Source organism: Oreochromis aureus, linkage group 11 (genome assembly GCF_013358895.1).
Source record: "Oreochromis aureus strain Israel breed Guangdong linkage group 11, ZZ_aureus, whole genome shotgun sequence".
Classification (NCBI taxonomy): domain Eukaryota; kingdom Metazoa; phylum Chordata; class Actinopteri; order Cichliformes; family Cichlidae; genus Oreochromis; species Oreochromis aureus.
In genome coordinates, this window is record NC_052952.1 from 7,278,655 (window position 1) to 7,296,880 (window position 18,226).

Here is an 18,226-nt window from a genome sequence, read left to right on the forward strand (position 1 = left end):
GGTGATTTTTAAGTTGGCCATTGATGGGTTAGCCCTGAGATTGACTGGCAGTCTGTCTCTTGCTCAGTGTCAACTGGGATAGGCTCCAGCCCCACCTAATCCTGGTTAGGCAGTCTGGAAAATACATGGATGGAAATGCACTAAATCCTATAATAATCCTAATTATTATATAATCCTAATATAATAATCCAATAAATCCTTATTTAGATGAGAAGCTGGAACAAGCAGATGGTTGGCATTTCATTTGCCCCACATGCTGCTGCTGCAAAAAATGTGTTGAGGTAAACTGCTAGTAGAAATGAATGTCTGATATGTCAAGTGAAAAACATACCTGTGAATACATGATTATATATTCAAGGATACACATAACCAGGTTTATAATGTTCCTTCTAAAACATGAGTCATCCTCAGTAAATACTTGACATAACAAAAATACTCCGTTCAGATATTCTATGGCATAAATAGAGGTCATTACTGTTGAATGAGTTGGAAATCATAATTGTACTCCACAAATCAAGGTTGCACCAACCTCTTTTGTAGAATCTAAACATCATTTCTCTCTAAAACCTAAGCACAAACAAGTGTTGTGTTTGTCCTTGCAGGAAAAACACAGATGTGTGTATTTAAAAAAACTGCTGATTTTATTTGAGTTTTACGAAACCTCTGTTGTGACGAATGTCTACCTTGGGCCAAGTGTGTACTATAAATGAGGACAGTAGTAATTAGCTCCCCTCTTTAACCGAGCAAAACATTTTTAACCCACGAGAGAGTTCAAGAAATTCAAATAGATCCACACAATAGAGAACAAGCCTGGTAGAGGTAGGAACTGAAAGATTTCAAAGACTCTGGAAAGAAAACTAGTGAGAGATGTGTCTGAAGACCCCAGAACGACTGCAGAGACATAAGTGAATGACTTAGCCAAGGCAGGAATGATATTCTCAAAGAAGAAAATCATTAGAAACCTGCACAGGAATGGATTGTGAGGTTGCAGACCAAGAAAAACTCCACTTCTGCAGAAGAGACACCTTCAGTCCAGGCTGAAGTATGCTAAAGAAAACCTGAAGAAAGATTATGAATACTGGAAGTGCGTCCTTTGGCCATATGAGACAAAGCTAGAGCTCTGTATCAGAGATGCTGCTCATGTTTGGAGAAAGAAGAGGGAGGTAAACAACTAAAGAACTCCCCAGTGAAACATGATGGTGGGAGTATTGTGTCGTGGGAATGCTCCAGTGTGTCTGGGAGTTTGAATCTCACCAAGGTGGAAGAATCATGAAGATTTTGAAGTAAAACCTCAAGCAGTCAGTGCAAAACTGGGTCTTTGTCATCGCTTTGCGTTCCAGTATGACAGCAACCCAAAACATACATCGCTCCTGGAAGAACAGCCTTCAGAATGCCAAAGGGAGCATTACTGACTGGCATGGACAAATCCTGAAACACTGAAACTCTGTGGGGTGAACTGAAGACCAGGTCCATGCCAGAAGACCATTAGATCTGGAGAAAAATGGGCTGTGATTGATCAGGAAACGAGTGTGAGACAACAAACGACTGCAGGCTGTTATCCAGCTAAAACTGACTCCACTGTCTGATTATTAGCATCAGTGGGGCTAATAATTTTGACCCTGGTAGTTTTAGCTTTTGTGACATTTTTTTTTTTTTCTGTGTGCAAAGTAAAAAAAATGCATCCAAAGTAAAACTCGGACATTTGGGAAAAACTCTGTTAAAAATTCCTTGTTTTGTTTAACAGCACTTGGAAATACTTATTAGCACCTGGGCTAATAATTCTGTCCTCTGATCCTGTATTGAAACAGATTCATATGTATACATTTGAGGCACAGTTAGATGAATAGGTGCATGCTTCTAAATTATGCCCTCATGTATTATTGGCACTGACCCTCGCAGCTCATCTCAGACTCGGAGCTCTGGATGATTATATATCCTAATGGCCTGACAGTGTGGCAGTCTGGGACTGGCTCACAGTGATTAAGTGCATTTACCACAGAACTCTGGACATAATTAATTTACTGAAAAATTCATGACTCACGTTTCCTGTAATCACGTCTTTCTGGGTGTAACTGGTACTTACTGCGTTGCTGTGGCAACAGCATTGAGACTGTAAATCACCCACAGTCTGCAGTGACACCATTTAAATTCGGACACTATAATCAGCCTCTGTTAGAACCTTATACAGTAATATACCCCGAGTCAGTCGGCGCTCACGCTCACTATGTGATGAGCAGCTATTCCTGTTCTCATCAGTTTAATGGAGTCTCTGTTGTATGGGATTCATTCAGAGGCCAGACTGATAATGGAGAGGCTCTTCTGCTGTGTGCTTTCAGGATTAAAAGTCAGTTTTATGGTCATTTATCTCATGTCTCATGATTCTTATAACGGCCTCTTCTTCTTCTTTTTTTTTTTTCCTCCAGAGTCCCCACAAGAAGAAGTTTTATGTCCTCTCTATGTTTCCTTACCCATCAGGGCGCCTGCATATGGGCCATGTGCGAGTGTATACCATCAGTGACACCATTGGTCATTTCCAAAAAATGAGAGGGCATCAGGTATGTCAGCTTTTATTTTATTCTTTCATTTTGTTTTGTTTCTCCCTTCTACCATCCCTATTGAAGCCGAATATGCTCTGCTCTCACAGCAGCAGTTGTTTAGCGGTGCCATATTTCAGAGTCCTGAGAGCTGTTTAGCTTTAAGTTTGCTGACTCTGTAAGTAAATTACAGTGATTTATGGCCAACACAGAAATTCCATAAGTGATATTACAGGACACACTGCTGTTTGATGTAAATGGACTGGCACTTATAAAGTGCTTTTCTGCTCAGTTTAAAGTCTCAAACTGCTTTCTTACAAAACTGGATTATTTCTTTGTTGTTTCAATGCTTCTTTGCAATAAATCTAAGGGCTGTTTATTTCTAATTAATGCATTTGTGCGTTGCCCTCATGAAAAACCTTTCAGATCTTCTCTGCCAATGACAAACAGCTTATTCTGCTATTGACTCTTGATTGGTTGTGTTTATCGGATTGGATGATGATGTGGAGGAACGTTATGTTTGGTGAAAAGCGCTATATCTGACATTCATACACATTCACACTCCAGTGGATGCATCTGAGAGCAGTTTGGTTAGTATCTTGCTCAAGGATATAACCACCAACCTACCTCCTGTGCTACAGCCAGTCCTGACTTCAACCCCAACGAACGCTTGTGGGATCAGCTTGGGCGTGCCGTTCATGCCAGAGTGACCAACACAACTGCACTGGCCGACTTGTGACAAATGTTAGTTGAAGAATGAGACACCATCCTACCCCAAGCTGGTGACCACCATGAGGAGGAGATGGTGCCAGGGTGCTGTGCCTGTGTATAGTTCTTCCACATGCTGCCGAGGTGCCGGTTTGTTAAATGGATAAACTGTTAAATTGCTTTGTTTCTTAAGACGTCAATCATCCAAAATCCAATAAGTGATACCAAACAAGAGTCAATAGCAGAATAAGCTGTTTGGCAGTGGCAGAGAAGATTTGGCAAGTTTTTCATGGCTGCAACTCACAAATGCATTATGCTTAGGAATGTGGCACCATTAAAGGAGATACACAAGCTTTCCTGTGGTGTGAGATTTAGTGCCTAGAAGCATTGTTACAACAAAGGAATAATCAACCAAAACACTACAAGTTTAAAAGCCTCTTTCACCCATTCACACACAAATATACATACAGAAGGAGAAGCAGGTAACAGGTAAACACTGAGAATTCCCCACACCATGACAATAACACATTCAGGTGTCCCTGTAGGAATGAGCCTGTTCTGCCTTTGAGCTTTTAACTTTTAATGCACGCCTCAGTTCGGCTTATTGTGCGCCATCTTCCCCTCACCGCACGTCTCTCCCTGTGACAAACAAAAACTTACAAAGGACGTGACGCCCTCAAATGTGCTTTTTGAGGCACACACTTGCTGTTATTGTGAGGAGTTAAACGTAATGGATGTGATTTGGCTGTTGTTTAGTAATATTGGGAAAAATGGTGAGTCAGTCCTTCATTGAACTCTTCTTTGATACAAAACATGACGCTGCATTGACAGTATGATTGCTGCTTTCTCACTGGAGCCACTTAGTGCTTCAAAAAGCTCCCCTCACCAATCTGTAACCCACTTTTTTCTGTTTATTTCTGCTCAACAGTTCTTTAATATCAGCTGTGTTTACACTGCTGGACTCACTGTTTACTCTTCCTCCGAACTGTGAAGCTTCCCATCTATATACACGTGTAATGCTTATGCAGTAGTTTGACTTGAGCATTAATATGAGTGTGATTAGAAGCTTAAGTCTACCTCAGGGAGCCTGTTTCTTTCAATTAGATGGCCAACGTTTACACCGCCGTGAGAGCGTGTAATTAGATTGTTCTTTGTTGTACTTTGATTTCTATTGTACATCCCTTTGCTTTTTAAATGCTCATTTCATTTCGCCACACCCAGGTGCCAGTTTATTACTCTAAATGAGAGTGATGAATCCTGCCTTCTCACAGGTGTTGATTCAGCTGTAATGTCAGCCTGTAAAAGTGTCTTGTGAACTGTTTTTAGGGCAATTACCATGACAGAAATTAGAAAACATTTTACACTTAACCCCATCAAGGAGGAGGTAATGTTTTTGTAGCCTGTGTGTGTGTGTGTGTGTGTGTGTGTGTGTGTGTGTGTGTTACTCTTACTGCCTGCAAACTGGACAGATCAAAAAGTTTTGAATTGATTCTGATAAAAAAACAAAACAAAAAAAACTTTGTGGTGTAGAGTGGACTTTTGGTTACATGCCATTAACATTTGGATTACATGTAACAAGGTCTTTAAGGCCAACTTAATGCTTTATTGGTCAAAAAATGACAAAAACTTTCAATAAAATTAAAAATAAATTAGAGGTTATGATTGTTACAAATATAAAGATTTAAAATATTGTCTCATGTTTGACCTCTGACCTCTACTTCAAGGTCAATAGATTGTGCTGAAGGTCGTAGTGATAATAATCCTATGTAGGGCTGTTTAAAACTGTGTTTCTTACTGCCGTTGTGTGTAAAGACAGTATAGAGTGAATTGTAAATATCACATTACTTTAAACCTCTGACATCTTCTTCGAGGTCAAATAAGGTCAAACTTTCATAAAATGACTCTCATCTTTAAGGCTAATGTTGAAATGTACTACCTACTGGGATTCTCAATATCACATTATAGTTTGCATTCAACTATCGTGTCACATTTGACGTCTGCCTTTCTTTCATGTTTCTTTCAATCCTAATTTTGAAGAGTTTAATTTTTTCAGTTTAGTGGGGTTTTTTTTTTCAGTATCGCTGTATTTGTGGCAAATTTAGGAAAAGCAGTACACAGCAGGACATTTTGAAAGCAGTCTTGTAGACATCGGAAGCCTCAATAAACACGTCCACAAAAGTCTCTTCGGATAGTTTGTGATAACAGATTTGATCAAATGAACACATAACAAAACTAAGTTTATTTCTGCTGCACAACATTATTGCAGCAATCTGGTTTTTATTATAGTAGTTAACTTTCATGACTAGTTTGAGTTTTTAGTTTACTTTTAGTTAACTTCAATAACCCTGGCTGACACTGAATCCTTTTTACAATAAAGTGAGGAATTAAGTCGGCCCGTAAGCAGCTGTTTTCTTTTTCCTATAAGGTGTTTCTATGGTTTTTAATACCTGCTGTGGTAATTTGGATCCTCGCTATGAGGTCTCCTTTTAAGGTTAAAATTAGGTGTAAATAGAGTAAAATCCATACTCTCGATCACCAGCGCTCTAGTCTGTTATTGACTCCACTCTGTTTCAGCTCCTAGTGCTGCAATCGATATTCAGCACTCTGATTCCACTAAACGGCGGCGCTGATGAAGCCCTGAGCAGTGTCTGTCACATGGACCGTGCTCCTGCGGTGACACAAACACCTCCTGCTCAGTTCTTTGGTTAGACTTTGTCTGTACATGATCCATCCACCCAAGAAGAAAGGTGGGTGTGTGACAAGTTTCTCTCTTCCTCCGTGTTTTCTGGTCCAGGTGGCATCTTTACACGAGATGCAGTGTTATTTTTGCTTCACCTGCCCATCTTCCTCTGGCTGGTTTCTCTCTGAACAGAAACCTGGTGTCACATCACTGATAACTGCTTTGTTTCTCTCAGCATCTGTCAGAAAGTTGAGCTTGTTCTGCTGTATGCACTCAGTCTACCCTATTCACTAGTTAACTGAGAAAGGTACTCTCTCTCCTTTAAACAGTTATGTGTAATGGGAGTTCTTTCATGTGTCACATACTAAATTAGAGAAAGTTTTAACCTAGACCTAACCTAGTTCTTTATAAATATCAAAATATGAGGTGATCAAAACCTCATTGGGATGTCTTACTGTTCACAAAAGGATTTTGCCACACTGGCACAACCCCCCCCCCAAAAAAGATGTTAATTTCTAACCTTTATTGTAAGTACAAAGCTCATGCTAATGATCACAGTAAACAGTAAAAATTATAGTCGTCCCTGAAACTTCAAATGTGTTTTTTACACTTACTTTTGTTTTTTTACACTAATTTTTTCTCAGAATTCTCAGATTATAGTCAGAATTCTCGCTAAAATTTCTGAGGAAAAAAGTCAGAACTCTGGAAGAGGGAAAAAAAAGATGTGCCCATCTTTTTTTTTTTTTTTCCTTTCGGTGGTCCTAATCCTCTTCCGTAGATATTAAAATGAGTTTGATGCAAAAAATATGTGTGACAAATGTGCAAAAAAAGACTTCTTGACATCTCTTTTTGTTTGCAGAATTTCTGTTCCTAATTATTCAAACCATGACTGAGTACTGTTTTCAGTTTTATCTTTAGGTCTACCAATGTTAGATTAAGCAGCTGTAGATGTAGATCGTGGGCAGTGCTGCTGGGTGTAACCATGTATGTGAAAATGACAGTGCTTGTTTCTTGCTTAGGAAAAATAATAATTTTTACAGTCTATACCACATATGTCACATCACTTGAGCTTCTTCACACAGCATACACAGAATTCAACAAAAGGAAAGTTGATTTTTCAGAGCAGACAATTTCGGCTGAGACGAGAGCCTGAGTCTACGTGATCGCCAAGTGTTTTGTTTTTCTTCTCTCTTTTGTTCAAAAAACATTACTTTCTGGTGGTTTTTTTTGGGGGGGGGGTTTACAAAAATTCATTTTTAACTATTACATTTGCACTCAGTAACCTTCATGTTCTATTGGAATATAACCAGAATACGACTGGCAGCCTTTGGACTTGAGACCTGTGGAGTGCTTATTGACAAAGACTCATTGAGACTGATGGATATATATCGATAGTCGGAATGATGACGCTGCTGATAATCATTTCCTGACATAAGCTAGAATGAATTTAGTTTCAAGACGGTAACAAAACAATTAGTTTGCTTAAAAGAAGGATTGCTTTTAGTTTGACAGAGATGCATCTAATGAGCACTGATGGTACATCAATATCAGCTTTTTTATTATTCAGCTGTCAGAGCAAATTTTCAGGCTTTTCAGGCTTTTTCGTTTCATGCTTATTAATAACAGCTGGTGGTAGATTCAAATTTATCAAACACACGTGTGTATTGGTACATTTTCACCACATTTAGAGCACGAAAAGGAATAAAAATGCTAAAGACGGGCACCAGTATAGCTCACTGTGTTGAGCAGGCAACAGATGTACCAAAAGGTTACTGTAGGAACCCGGGTCATTTCCTGTGTGATGATCCTCCTGCACCGCCTTTCCTTCTGCCCTGCTGTCCTGTCCAATATAAACTACCCAAAAATAAGCTATTTAAAAAGATTAATAGAGCTGGTCTGCGTCTACACATACACTGATGTGTAAGGATTGGTAAAGGAGTAGTTAACCTTTGAATGGGCTAGTGTAACAAGGAAACATTTATCAGGTTGCATTGCAAAGTGTCAGATGGAGTGGAGTTTCTGTCTGGAGCTGTGTGGGTGGACACTTGCATGTAGCATCATATCAACAACATCAGTCTCCCAGCTCTTCTCTTGCTTTCATCCCACGATGCCCTGCCCTGATTGGCTCTGACTTTGCATTACAGTGACTTCAGTGACTCCCTTGTACATCTACCACAATCTCTTGTCAATGTGCTGATTTCACGGCCACAGATTCTCAAAAAGTCGGGGTAGCTTCACACTTTCTGTGGTCACAAGGATAAGTGGAGCTATTACCAGTGAAAAGAAGTATTTACGCTGGATCAAGAGTGTAGTAGCACATCTGTCCTAACATTTTTCCGCTTGCAGTTCACATCGTGGGTGCTTTACTCACAGTGTGGCTGTATTCCTCCTGAGCTCTCTTAGCCTGATACCATCCAGCACTCGGCTTTACAAATGAGGCCCCTGCAGTTACCAAGGATACCAATTCGTCTGAAACATCAGACCAGTTAGGGTCCGTTCAGCGATGCTCTCCAGCTCTCGAGTCCTCGTCGCTCTGCCTCTCCTCTACTTTACTCACGCCTTCCACTCCTGTGCTCTCATCTCGTCTCGCCCAGAAAGCAGAAAAACACCATCGAGGACCCAAAAAGATGTCGCCTCGAGTGTTTGCCTGGGAGAGCTGTGCGTTCAGAGAGGGGCGATAAAACGGATGTGTATAGAAAGTGACAGTATATTTACAACAAGTTCAGTGTAATAATGTAAGCATGCTGACCCTTCTTTCTAAGGTTAAACTTTTCCAGTTTCTTTTACATTTTTGTAAAACATCTGCTCTTAGTCTGTGTGCTTTCATCCCGATGTGTAAGCTCCCAGCAGGGATTTACACATCACCGTAAAGTTGATGCGTGCAGAGGACCTTCGTTCCCTCCTAGACTGACTTGGTTTTTTGGTTTAATAGTTACTGATTGCATAAATCCTGCTGTAATGCGAACAGCGTGCTGATCAGAGGTGCTGTCAGTTAATTATGTGAATGATGCGTGTTTCCTCCTTTCACCTGGGAAAGTGTGATGTTAAGTCTGAAACCTTCAGTGACACTTTTGACCAATATTTAAAAAGATTTCATATTGTTTCAGAGAAGCCATTTTTTGGTTAATTCAGCTCCTACTCTATAAAAAGTCATAAAAAAGGAATATCGAATGGCTTTCACATTTTCCCAGAAAGCTAATGAAAATAACGAGTTCCCTGACTGTGTCTGCAGGTCTTAAATCCAATGGGCTGGGATGCCTTTGGACTTCCAGCTGAGAATGCAGCCATAGAGAGGGGGCTTGACCCAGAAGACTGGACTAAAAGGTATTTGAACTATTACATCTCAGTGTGTTTTGTTTATATATACTAACTGGAATTGGCCCACGTTTTTGGTGCTAGGTTTAGAGATGGCACGATACCACTTTTTTATGTCCGATACCGATATCATAAATTTGGATATCTGCCGATACCGATATGAATCCGATATAGTGTGTTTTTTTTTTTGTTTTTTTTTTAATCAGTAAAACTGTTTTTTTAATATCTTGCTGCTTTTTGTATAAGTTCATACTCAAGTTAGAAAAAAACAAAACACTAAAGCTATTCTGTTATACCTGTATGCAAAAATACACTGCACCCAAAATATTTCATAGTTCAGCAACACTGATCAATCTAATAAACTTAAACCTACTCCATCCTCCCTATTCTGGTATTTTAAAGAGTAAGCAACCTAACTAATAGGGTTCTAAAACTCCCAGGAAAAAAAAAAAAAAAAAAAAAAAATAATAGGAACCACCCCCACCCTCCACCTCATGATGCTTAATCGATGTAATCAACTTTAATTTGATGCAGTGTGTGGGGAAAAAAAAAAAAAAAAAAAAAAAAAATGCACAGAAATCAATTATTTTTCAAGAATAATTAAATAGATTCAACATCTTTCTTCTACAGAATTGCAGACTGCACAGATCGTACCTTCCCAAAGGAAAAAGTACTATAGCTTACTAGGGTATATTAGACTTAATAGTTATTATATACAGTAATGGACTTCTATATATTTACATCAGATTAAAACTTTGGGCGTAAGATTTGGATAATTATTTATTAAAAGCTAGACATTTTAAATGAGAATAAGAAGGAAAAGTATGTCTTTGTGCCCCCTTTCCCTGTTCATGCCCTATCGGCCCCCCTGACTAAACTTTGCTAGATCCGCCCCTGCACAGTTACCAGCCGTCAGCTGCGTAGAAAAGGATCCTGGTGTAGAAAGTAATATTAAATAAATTCTAACAACAGCTTATCAAGGTTAAACGTGCTGCTGTTGTTCAGCCGCTGGTTTCCTCTTTCTGGCGCGAAGTGGGCAATAAACAAACAAGAGAGACGGACTTGCCACAGAAAAGCCGATCAGCTGATCATTAAGCAGTTTCATGATTGAAGTAGCAGCAGGAAGGTGAGGGAGAGAGAGAGGCAGTCGCTCCATATATCGGTTGTTAAGCTTAACGTGGGAACGCTTTACAAACATTCGGAGATGAACTTACACACTTGCTTTACTTCTCTCTGGGATAACTTCCTCAGAGATGAAATGCCGGATTGCTAGCGAGGCTACAAATACACACAGCCGCTCTGACGTGCTACGGTTATGAGCCGAGTTACATGTTGCAAGTTTTTTGAGGTGCTTTTTTGATATTTAATGGATCGGATTACATTTTTTATTTCCCTCCGATATCCGATCCAGTGATTTACGTCAGTATCGGACCGATACGATACGTAATATCGGATGGGTTCCTAGGTTAGACCCTGTCTTGACTTTACAAATTTAGACTGTGCCTGCAAACAAATGAATGGCTGTCTAAGGGAATTCAAACACAGTTCTTTAAAAGGAATACTGGCATTGCCATTTAGTCATCATTTATAAATGTCAAAAACAAAATAAGCCACAAAATGCTCTGAATTACAATTAAATTCTAAAATTGCATGTAAGTAAACAAAATACTAAATGGAAAGTTATACCTTTAACCGTTTAATTTAAACATATTTCGTATTTTTATATTTCTTATCTTTAATTTAAAATGACTTCTGTTGTTGCTCGATGTCATCACTCGGAGTCTAATATGAAAATCTTGGCACTATCCCACCGATGCTGGAGAATTTGGATTTTCTTTTCTTTTTTCTGTCATTGCAGTGAGTTTCTCATCTCGAGCTGACAGATTACATGCTCCGTTTTCTACTTTTTCCTTTTTTTCATACAAATTTTTTGTCCAAAAGATATTCAGAACCTCCGTTATTTCAGCCAGAGCATCACTTTTTATTATTATGTTTTTTTTAAACAGTGCTCACAGAAACACTTTGGAAAGGTTTGCCTTTTTCCAGCTTCCTCTTTGGACACAATTGTTTCAGTTTCATCAGTCAGATTTTCTCCTGATCTTTGCCTTAGTTGTCCAGACGTCTCTTTTGCAACACGTCACTGCTCTCTCTGCTTCACCTGGAGGTAAACCTGTCTCCTTATAGAGAAAATGGAGGCATGGCAGTATGCAGATTATATGCAGTCAGCAAAAACCTGTTGGTTCATAATGATTTAGTAACGTACGCATTGTGGTAAGAACAAAATAGGCTGGCGTGCATGTTTCATAACTCCAAAGGTAATTTTGCTAAATGAGGGCCATTGTCATGTTCAAGAAACCAGTTTGTGGTGATTGAGGTTCTGTGATATGGCCTGATATCCTGCTAGAAGAAGCTATTAGACGATGGGTACACTGTTGTCATAAATGATGCTCAACTGATATTAAAGGTCCTAAAGTATGCCCAAAGAAAAAACTCTTCCACAGCATTACACCACCAGAAACCTGAAGCTTTGGTGGAAGGCAGAACAGATCCATGCTTTCATGTTGTTTGTACCAAATGCTGACCCTACCATCTAAAGCAGCCGAAATTAAGACTGTAAAAATGTTGCCTGACCAGGCAACATTTTTTCAATCTTCTGTTGTCCAAATTTGGTGAGCATATGCCATCTGTAACCTCAGTTCCCTGTTCACAGCTGACAGATCGGCACTGGATGCAGTCCTCTGTTGCTGTTGCCCATTAGATTAGCTGATTAGGTATTTGTGTTGAGCAGTTGAAAAGCTGTACCTAACAAAGTGGCCTATGAGTGCATGTCTGTATATCCTAACTCTAGTGCCGTTCCTCTCGCTTCAGTAACATACAGTCTATGCGGGAGCAGCTGGACACTCTCGGGCTTTGCTTCAACTGGGACCGGGTAAGCAGCACTTGATGATGAGCTGAGCACCAGACCGAGAGTTTTGGCAGCTTTCAGGCCCATTTTGCTCTCTTTTGAGTCTGATTCTCACTTTCCTGACAGGAAGTGACCACTTGCCTCCCAGACTACTACAGGTGGACGCAGTATCTATTTATCAAGCTCTTTGAAGCAGGACTGGCATACCAAAAAGAGGTATTAATCATATTTGCACTCTGGTTTATCCTGGATTTCTTTTAAATGAATAATATGACTTGCGCAGGTTTCAGATCCCTGACTGGTACAGTAATGATTGAAGCCGCTCAGAGTTTTCTCTTTGACTGGATTAAATGGTAGACAGGCTGGAAAAAACCTTTTTCATTTTGTGTAATAAAATGCAATGACCTTAAAATATGCTTTTAAATATGAGCTACTTCTTAAGCTGAGCTTTTCAATTTGTGAGCTCATGTGTGTCGTTTGGCTGTGTGCTGTGTGCATGCATGTGTGTTATCCAAGGCTGTGGTGAACTGGGACCCTGTTGATCAGACGGTGCTGGCTGATGAACAGGTGGATGAAAATGGGCACTCCTGGAGGTCTGGAGCTCTGGTGGAGCAGAAGCTTCTCACACAATGGTTCATCAAGACTACAAACTATGCCAAGGTATGACTGTAACGCTTGTGTGTGAGAGGCAGTGTTAGAGAACAAGAGCCCTGTATGTGTGTGACAAGCAGCATCTGAATGGCTGACCAGAAACTTCATGTGGGCAAAAATGAGCTGCGGAGCCCTCTGATAACAATCATGGCTGACACTTCAGTAACAGCAGCTGCAGTCCTGCTTCTCTGGTTCTGCAATCAGACCCCTGGAGACCGTCATTTATAGCCTGGCATCTCTCTTCCAAGGAAAAAGAGACCAGAAGCCTCAGTAATACCACCAGGTGGCCTGGCTGGTTGATGAGAAGCCTCCACCTTTCAGCAGAGGGGTGAACAGGGCTGGTGCACAGTGAAATTAGCCCTTCTGGACTTCTATGAATCAGCCTCAGAAAGAAGGTTCATACATTTTTCATGGAACTCATGCATGTGTGTGCATGTGCTTGCACATAGAAACACACTTTACAGGCAGGTATTCATCAAAGAGAACAAGTTTGGCTTTATGTGCTCAATGCTCGAGTACTTTAAACTCAAGTATATCTTAGTTTGTTTGCTGAGTTGAGAAAGATTGGGTAGAAATGTTTTAATATCATATTTCTTGTCTCTAGAGCTGCAATGAGGGATTACATTCATGTTTAGTTAATGTTAGTTGATGTTAATTTTGTGGGGGGAATTTTTTGGGTGTCCAAATGTGCGGAAAATCCCCCAAAAATTGCAATACCAACAAAATAATTCAGCTTCAAAGCATCCAAAACTTTAAACACAGTCAGAGATACAGAACATCAAAGCAGTAAATCCTCACATTTGCCTAGCAAAAAAACAAAGTTTGACATCTCTGCATTCAAATTATGGGTTCAGTCACTGACTGATTATTTCAGCTCTTCTTGTTTCCATCACAATATAAAAGAAAGCATAAGCAAGTTTTTGTGAGTGGGGTTTCATTTCATACTGAGATAAAATTGAAACCAGTGCCTGGGAGGTGTGAAATAAATGTAAAAAAGAAAAACATTGGAAATGATGCAAAACACATGTAATTTCCAATAAAACAAACCCCAAACTTGCGAGAGCACCAGCGCGTCCGTTTGAGGCTTCTTTGTCACTTTGATTAAAAAAATAATTTCGTCCGCAGTCGGCTGTCGCTCAGGTTCAGCCACGGCGCCGAAGTCACCCGTGCGTGTCCGTGTCAGAGGTTTGAGCGGAGGTGGAAGCAGCCTACTGTGACAATGTGTTCCTGCATTTCTAATTTTCTCTGAAGAGCAGAGAAGTGGGAAGGAAGGAAGAGGAAGGTGTTAAGGGAGAGAAGTGAGAGAGACAGATGGAGGGAAAGGCGGACCGTGTCAAACCAGAGCGTGACAAATAAAAAGCGATGTAATTGGACTGTGATTTCCTTTTTTTTTTTTTTTTTTTTTTGTCTGTCCGCTCGCCCTTAAACGTGTTCGAGTCTGTTAGACAACATTAACTTCAGGCAATATTTATTCAGTTTAGCTGTCAAGTTATTCCACATTGTGCAACGACTGTGTATTATTACTAAGATGGATCCTTTTTTTCTTCCCATGTGGAGCGTGCAGGATGCTAAATGATCACATGGCAGGAGCAGGAGTTTTCAATTTCATGCATAATCACACTTGTTGCACTCAGACAAATGCTGCCTGCCTATTACACCACGACTGACATCTAAATGATTCACAAAAAGCGAGAGCTCAGTGCGCCGCTCACATGCAGTATTGCTCAAATAGCTTCCAGAAATGTTTGATTTCCTCCAAGTAAATTAACACCCGACAACTGAACCCACTTCCAAAGTGCAGCTGTGTGTGTGTGTGTGTTTCCTCATTGTGTTAATATATTTCTCAGAAGTGTACTTGACATGTCTCACTCACACATGCACACACAGTCCTTGGTTACTCTTATTTCATGCTCGAGCTTTTCTTTGTTGCCAGGGATTCATGTCCTTGCTGTTAATGTTTTTTCTGGCTTTTGTGAGAAAAACACTTACTGCCTTTCACTTTAAAGCCGTGCCCGGTTCTCACTCGTAGCTTTTTTCTTCATCTTTGTTTTGCTGTGTCTCCTTCCAGCAGCCTCTCAGTCACGCTGACACACGTTCATCGGGATTTATGCCCCTTTTTTCCCCTCTCGCTCTGAAGGGAATCCATAACTGACGAGCTGCACTCATGCTAGCGATGACTATAGCCAGTGTTTATGTTTGTATTGATAACTCTGTGATGAGGTACTGCATGCTGAGCAGCACCATGATGGGGTGGAGGGGTGGTTTGTGGGTAATAGATGCTGACAGACTGAAAAGGAAATTGAGAATTATAACATCTCTGGCCTCAGACCAGCTGTGGCTTTTTGGCTTGAGCCTCGTTGATATGCATAGCTTCCTTTAATCATGCAGAATAAATGTTGTTGTGTGTCTGGGTGTGGGGGGGTGTAGGGGTTTATGGGTGTGTATGTGAGGTGGGGGGTGTGAGGGAGTGTGCATACTATATAGGCGATTGCTTTGCGATATCCAGGAAAGTAGGGCGAGCAAAGGTCAGAATTTTTGAAAATCCCTTTTTGTCTGCATAATGTGACCTGGTCGGCTCTGCTGCTTTGTCAAAATAAATTGGCTACGCTTTGAAAGAGGCCACACGGAATTGGAGTCAATTGCATTATCCTAGACAGCCACATACTAATAGGAATATCTCTTTTCCACAGTGAAGTGGAAAATTAGCTCCTTCCAAACTTGTACAAAGTAGTAAACTTGTGTCTTTATCTCTTTCAGCCCCTTCTTGACGCCCTGCAGGACCTTCCAGAGTGGTACGGGGTCAAAGCCATGCAGGCAAACTGGATTGGAGAGTGTACTGGATGCTACTTCGATTTCAAACTGAAGGTGGATCTCGACTTCTTTCTCTCTCCTCTTCACTTGTTTTCTTTCAGTCTCTCAGCCGTTTCGCAGCAAGTGCTCCCTCTTCTCTGCTTCTGTTTTTCATGTCTTTCACCCCGAGCACTGATTGCTTGCTTTGAGTTTCTTTGACAGCTCTCTTTTTATCTGTTTCTATTAAAATCATGTACCAAAACATAGAAATCCACACTTATTATTTGCTTTCACTGCATCTGCTACAAGTAGCAATTTACCCAAACAGATGATGTCGCAGATTACTTGCCGCTGAAAGTCGTATTTAGACTTCTTCACAAGCCTGTTGTCTCAAACTGAGAGACATCAAAAAGCCAACTGAGAACCCAATTACTGCCATTATTAAAGCAGTTTTCCTTAAAAATAAAAGTCACTCAAGTCGGTTCTTTAATTGTGATATTTTGTAGTATTTTTATATTTATAGAGGAAGGAGGGTTGAATAATAATTGGAAAGGGTTGTTCTAAATGAATGTAAAATGAAAGTAAAAACTAGAGTTTGTAAAATGCTGCTTGTCATACTTTTTTTAAATTACCATTATCTCCTATCAGTATGTTTTTACCATGATGGGTACTAATTGTTAATTAGAATATTCCTAAATAACTGTGCCATCTAAAAGTGATCTCAGGATGTTTATTGTAGCCAAAAGAGCCCAGTAAGCCCTGAAGGTGTTTTATATGTCTGAGTCACTGTGGTCAAGTTTTATAAGCTGTGCTTCAAAATTTGTGTGTGTGTGTATATATATATATATATATGTGTATATGTTATAAAAATTGTTATATGTTATAAAAAATTATAAAAATGCTAACAGTTGCATTGTTCTAGTTTTATTTTGCATCTTACAGAAATATGGCGTCGAAAGCCAGCAGGTCCTCGCTGTTAATTCGACCTCTGTGCCGCTGTGGATGTGACAGTTTCCCACATGCCTCCTCTCTTATTTTCCAGGTGAATGGGAAGGAAACAGGAGAGACCCTGTCAGCCTACAGCTCCTCCCCGGAGACAGTGTACGGAGCTGCTTACCTGGCCATCCTGCCCTCCCACAGACTGCTGCACGGCAGTAGCTCAGTGCGCTCCGCTCTGCAGGAAGCCTTTCAGCCAGGCAGAGGTTGGCATCTCTCCACACTCGCAACCAGCTTGTGCTCAGGCTGCTTTTGAACTGAGAAAAGATGGATGAGTTAGTTGGTTTCCTTTAAGAAAAATAATTTATCACTACTTTAGTATATGATGTCTCACTACTCTATGCCCTCTGTGTTATCAGAACTTCATATTTTTTACACACTGTAATATGTTCTTAAATGATTAATAGCTTTTCTTTGAAGAAGTGAGAACTATATTTTTTATACACATCATTAAAGTTTTGTAGTTTACTTGTCTTTATGTGTTCTATATCCTGGAGTGGATGCATGTTGGATACCTTGCGCTAATGTAAATATTTAATTCGAACACAGTCGAGGTTTGGTTGTAGAAGCTGAAGTGGACTATTTGTTAATTGGGATCCCCTTGAACTAGTCTCAGCGGTGAACAGTTGTTGATAATGAGCTGCCAGGGGAAGCAGCGCTGCCTCTCATTCCCCCCCTGCCCTTTGCTCTATAGACTCCCTGACAGACGTCACAGCTCACAACCTGTTCACCGGCCGTGAGGTTCCCCTGGTCATCTCACACAAGGAGACTTTTGATGACTATCTGGATATCGTGGTTGGTGCGTTATGAACAAGTAAAAAGGATTGAAATAAGCAGGGATCTGTCATCTTATGTCTGTTGAGTGGTTTTTACCTTCTTGACATGTTCATGCTGCACATGTATGTTACAGGTGTCCCAGACTGTAATGAAGAGGATCTGTCTGTAGCTAGAGCTCTGAATCTGAGCTGGACATCAGTGCTGAAAACTCATGAAGATGGGACACAAACCCTCATCAGCTCTGAGGAGGTCAGCACTAATACTAATCATTCTTTAATAAAATGCAAACAACACTATTTTCATTCTTTTGTCCCTCTTCTTTTATCTGTTGCATAGTTCTCAGGTCTTACCAGAGAGCAAGCCTTTAACTCTATTACCCAGAAGGCCAAAGAACAGAACGTTGGAGGCTACCTAACCAGCTCCAAGCTCAGAGATTGGTTGATATCCAGACAGCGATACTGGGGCACACCCATCCCTGTGGTGCACTGCGGGTCATGCGGTCCGGTTGCAGTCCCTGAGGAGGAGTTACCAGTTACTCTGCCAAAGCTGCCATCAATTACAGGAAAAGGGGCGTCGCCTCTAGAAGCGGCACATGACTGGGTCAACTGCAAATGTCCCAGGTGAGAACGTTGAGTATTATCAGCCCTGTATAATGCACAGCAGGACTGTAGACTTCATTTAACCCCGTTTATGTGTCTCACAAACCTTTCGTGCCATTACAAACAAATAGATAAGTAGCGTATAAGAAGGAGGGAAGAAGAAGGTACAGGATGTGACATCATTCTTAAATCCTTAAAAAAAGGAACATGAATTTGTGTCGTGTCACTTCTGCTAATGGAGAATTAGTATTTGTAAATTGTCTATAACAAC

General features: G+C 40.4%; 1 protein-coding gene across 1 annotated transcript in view; it reads left to right on the top strand.

The window, feature by feature from the left end:
• lars2 (leucyl-tRNA synthetase 2, mitochondrial) overlaps positions 1 to 18,226 on the top strand; it is a 36,760-nt gene that overhangs the window by 4,861 nt on the left and 13,673 nt on the right. The window contains exons 3-12 of the mRNA XM_031752165.2: positions 2,424 to 2,555; positions 9,155 to 9,246; positions 12,106 to 12,166; positions 12,269 to 12,358; positions 12,659 to 12,802; positions 15,551 to 15,658; positions 16,626 to 16,785; positions 17,274 to 17,378; positions 17,490 to 17,605; positions 17,693 to 17,976. Coding sequence (XP_031608025.1) covers positions 2,424 to 2,555; positions 9,155 to 9,246; positions 12,106 to 12,166; positions 12,269 to 12,358; positions 12,659 to 12,802; positions 15,551 to 15,658; positions 16,626 to 16,785; positions 17,274 to 17,378; positions 17,490 to 17,605; positions 17,693 to 17,976 — 1,292 coding nt within the window. The remainder of the gene's footprint in view (positions 1 to 2,423; positions 2,556 to 9,154; positions 9,247 to 12,105; positions 12,167 to 12,268; positions 12,359 to 12,658; positions 12,803 to 15,550; positions 15,659 to 16,625; positions 16,786 to 17,273; positions 17,379 to 17,489; positions 17,606 to 17,692; positions 17,977 to 18,226) is intronic.